This window comes from Fukomys damarensis, unplaced genomic scaffold, assembly GCF_012274545.1.
Source record: "Fukomys damarensis isolate Sample0158 unplaced genomic scaffold, DMR_v1.0_HiC HiC_scaffold_20, whole genome shotgun sequence".
Lineage (NCBI taxonomy): Eukaryota > Metazoa > Chordata > Mammalia > Rodentia > Bathyergidae > Fukomys > Fukomys damarensis.
This window is the reverse complement of record NW_022900932.1, coordinates 39080256-39081885: the sequence shown is the minus strand read 5'-3', so window position 1 is coordinate 39081885 and position 1630 is coordinate 39080256. Positions and strand designations below refer to the sequence as shown.

The 1630-nt window shown below is 29.9% G+C and overlaps 1 protein-coding gene across 1 annotated transcript in view; it reads right to left on the bottom strand.

The window, feature by feature from the left end:
* Kif20b (kinesin family member 20B) overlaps window positions 1–1630 on the bottom strand; it is a 55112-nt gene that overhangs the window by 47513 nt on the left and 5969 nt on the right. The window contains 2 exon segments of the mRNA XM_033766339.1: window positions 1–15; window positions 517–553. Coding sequence (XP_033622230.1) covers window positions 1–15; window positions 517–553 — 52 coding nt within the window.

Sequence of the window (1630 nt, the reverse complement as noted above, 5' to 3'; positions counted from 1 at the left end):
AGTTTGTTAAACTTCCTACAAAAAAAAAAAAAAGAAAGAAAGAAAGAAAGAAAGAAAGAGGAACAAGTACATAATTAAGCTACTGTCTAAAATTACAGAAATACAGATCATGATTCCTGGACTTGAAAACCCAAATATCCTTAATCTTTTGAATCTATGTTAAATATTTTTTAAAATAAAAGCAAATAGTATTAGGAATAACCAAGGTTTGGATTCTTTTTGTTCTTCCTTCCTGTCTTTTGGAAAACAGGCTAACAAACCAAAAAGAAATTAAATGCAAAGGGCACAGAAAAATAAGAACATCTCCTGAATTATATTAAAGTAATAACCAGTAAATGGATTATCTGTGATATTTAATCAAAGTGGAATTTCAGTTACAAACAATTCATAGTTACGTATCGCTTTCCAAGTATTACTATGTTGGTAAAGAAATTAAATCACTTGGAGTGCTTTAAAAAATAAAAGCTTTTAAAACATATTTCAAATGATGAGCAGATTAAAGAAAGGAAGTCTTACCATGAAGAGTATCATAACTCTCATTATGCATAGCAACCTAGAAAACAGATTTTAAAAAAAAGTTTTAAAATATTTTTAGTTATGGTTAATCAAGATATAATTAAAGTTTATTTAAAGACATATAATTACTTATCCAAATAAAAATCACTGACCAAATACAACTGGGTCCTGTGCATGCTATGCAAACACTCTACTGAGCTACAACCCCAGCCACTTTTTTTATTTAAACAAACGCATTTAAAAAAATGCCTTACAACTGAGTAAGAAAAGGTAATACAGAAAAATGGGCCAAGAACATATGGATAATTCACAGGAAAAATTCTAAGATGAACTAATTAATCACTTCATTTATAGTTAAATACAAATTAAGGCCAAGTGAGAACATTTTTCACCTGCCTCAGCAGAAACTATTAAATATCCATTGTTGGCCTGAGTTTGAAGAAATAAGCACATCAAGAAAGCATTTACAACAGAACATTTCCTTTTTAAAATACTGTCTAAAACAAGTAATGGAAACAATACAAATATCCACCATGGTTAAAATTTTGATTAAAAAAAGAGGAAAACTGGGCCGGGGATTTAGCTCAGTGACACTGTGCCTGCCTCATAAGTATAAGGTCCTGAGTTCTATCCCCGGTACCAAAAAAAAAGAAGAAAATAAACTGAACATATAATCTAACAGATAAAAAATACATGATTAAAAGTAGGTAAGGCTTAAGATATGCTAAATGAGAGAGTATGCCATCAGTAAATATAGTAAAGTTTCATTTGTCTTTTTAAATAAGCTATATCCTACATATAATATTAATTGAATAAAAAAGGGCTGGGTGTGTAGAACTCAATGGTACCTAGCATGCATGAGGTCCTAAGTTAGATCCCCAGTAAGGGGGTAAGGAGGTGATATGAAGACACATGGAACCATATATATGGCTGTGTATGCATGCATACCTTCCAATTCAAAAACAGTGGAAATGCAATAATAAAAAAACCTTTACTTTTTCTTATTTAAGGTAGTGTGTATATACACTACCTTTACATTTAACAGAAACTTTACAAATCATTATACAAAAAGCTTAATGCTGGTTTTAAAATAACCAAAAATGATTTCTCAATT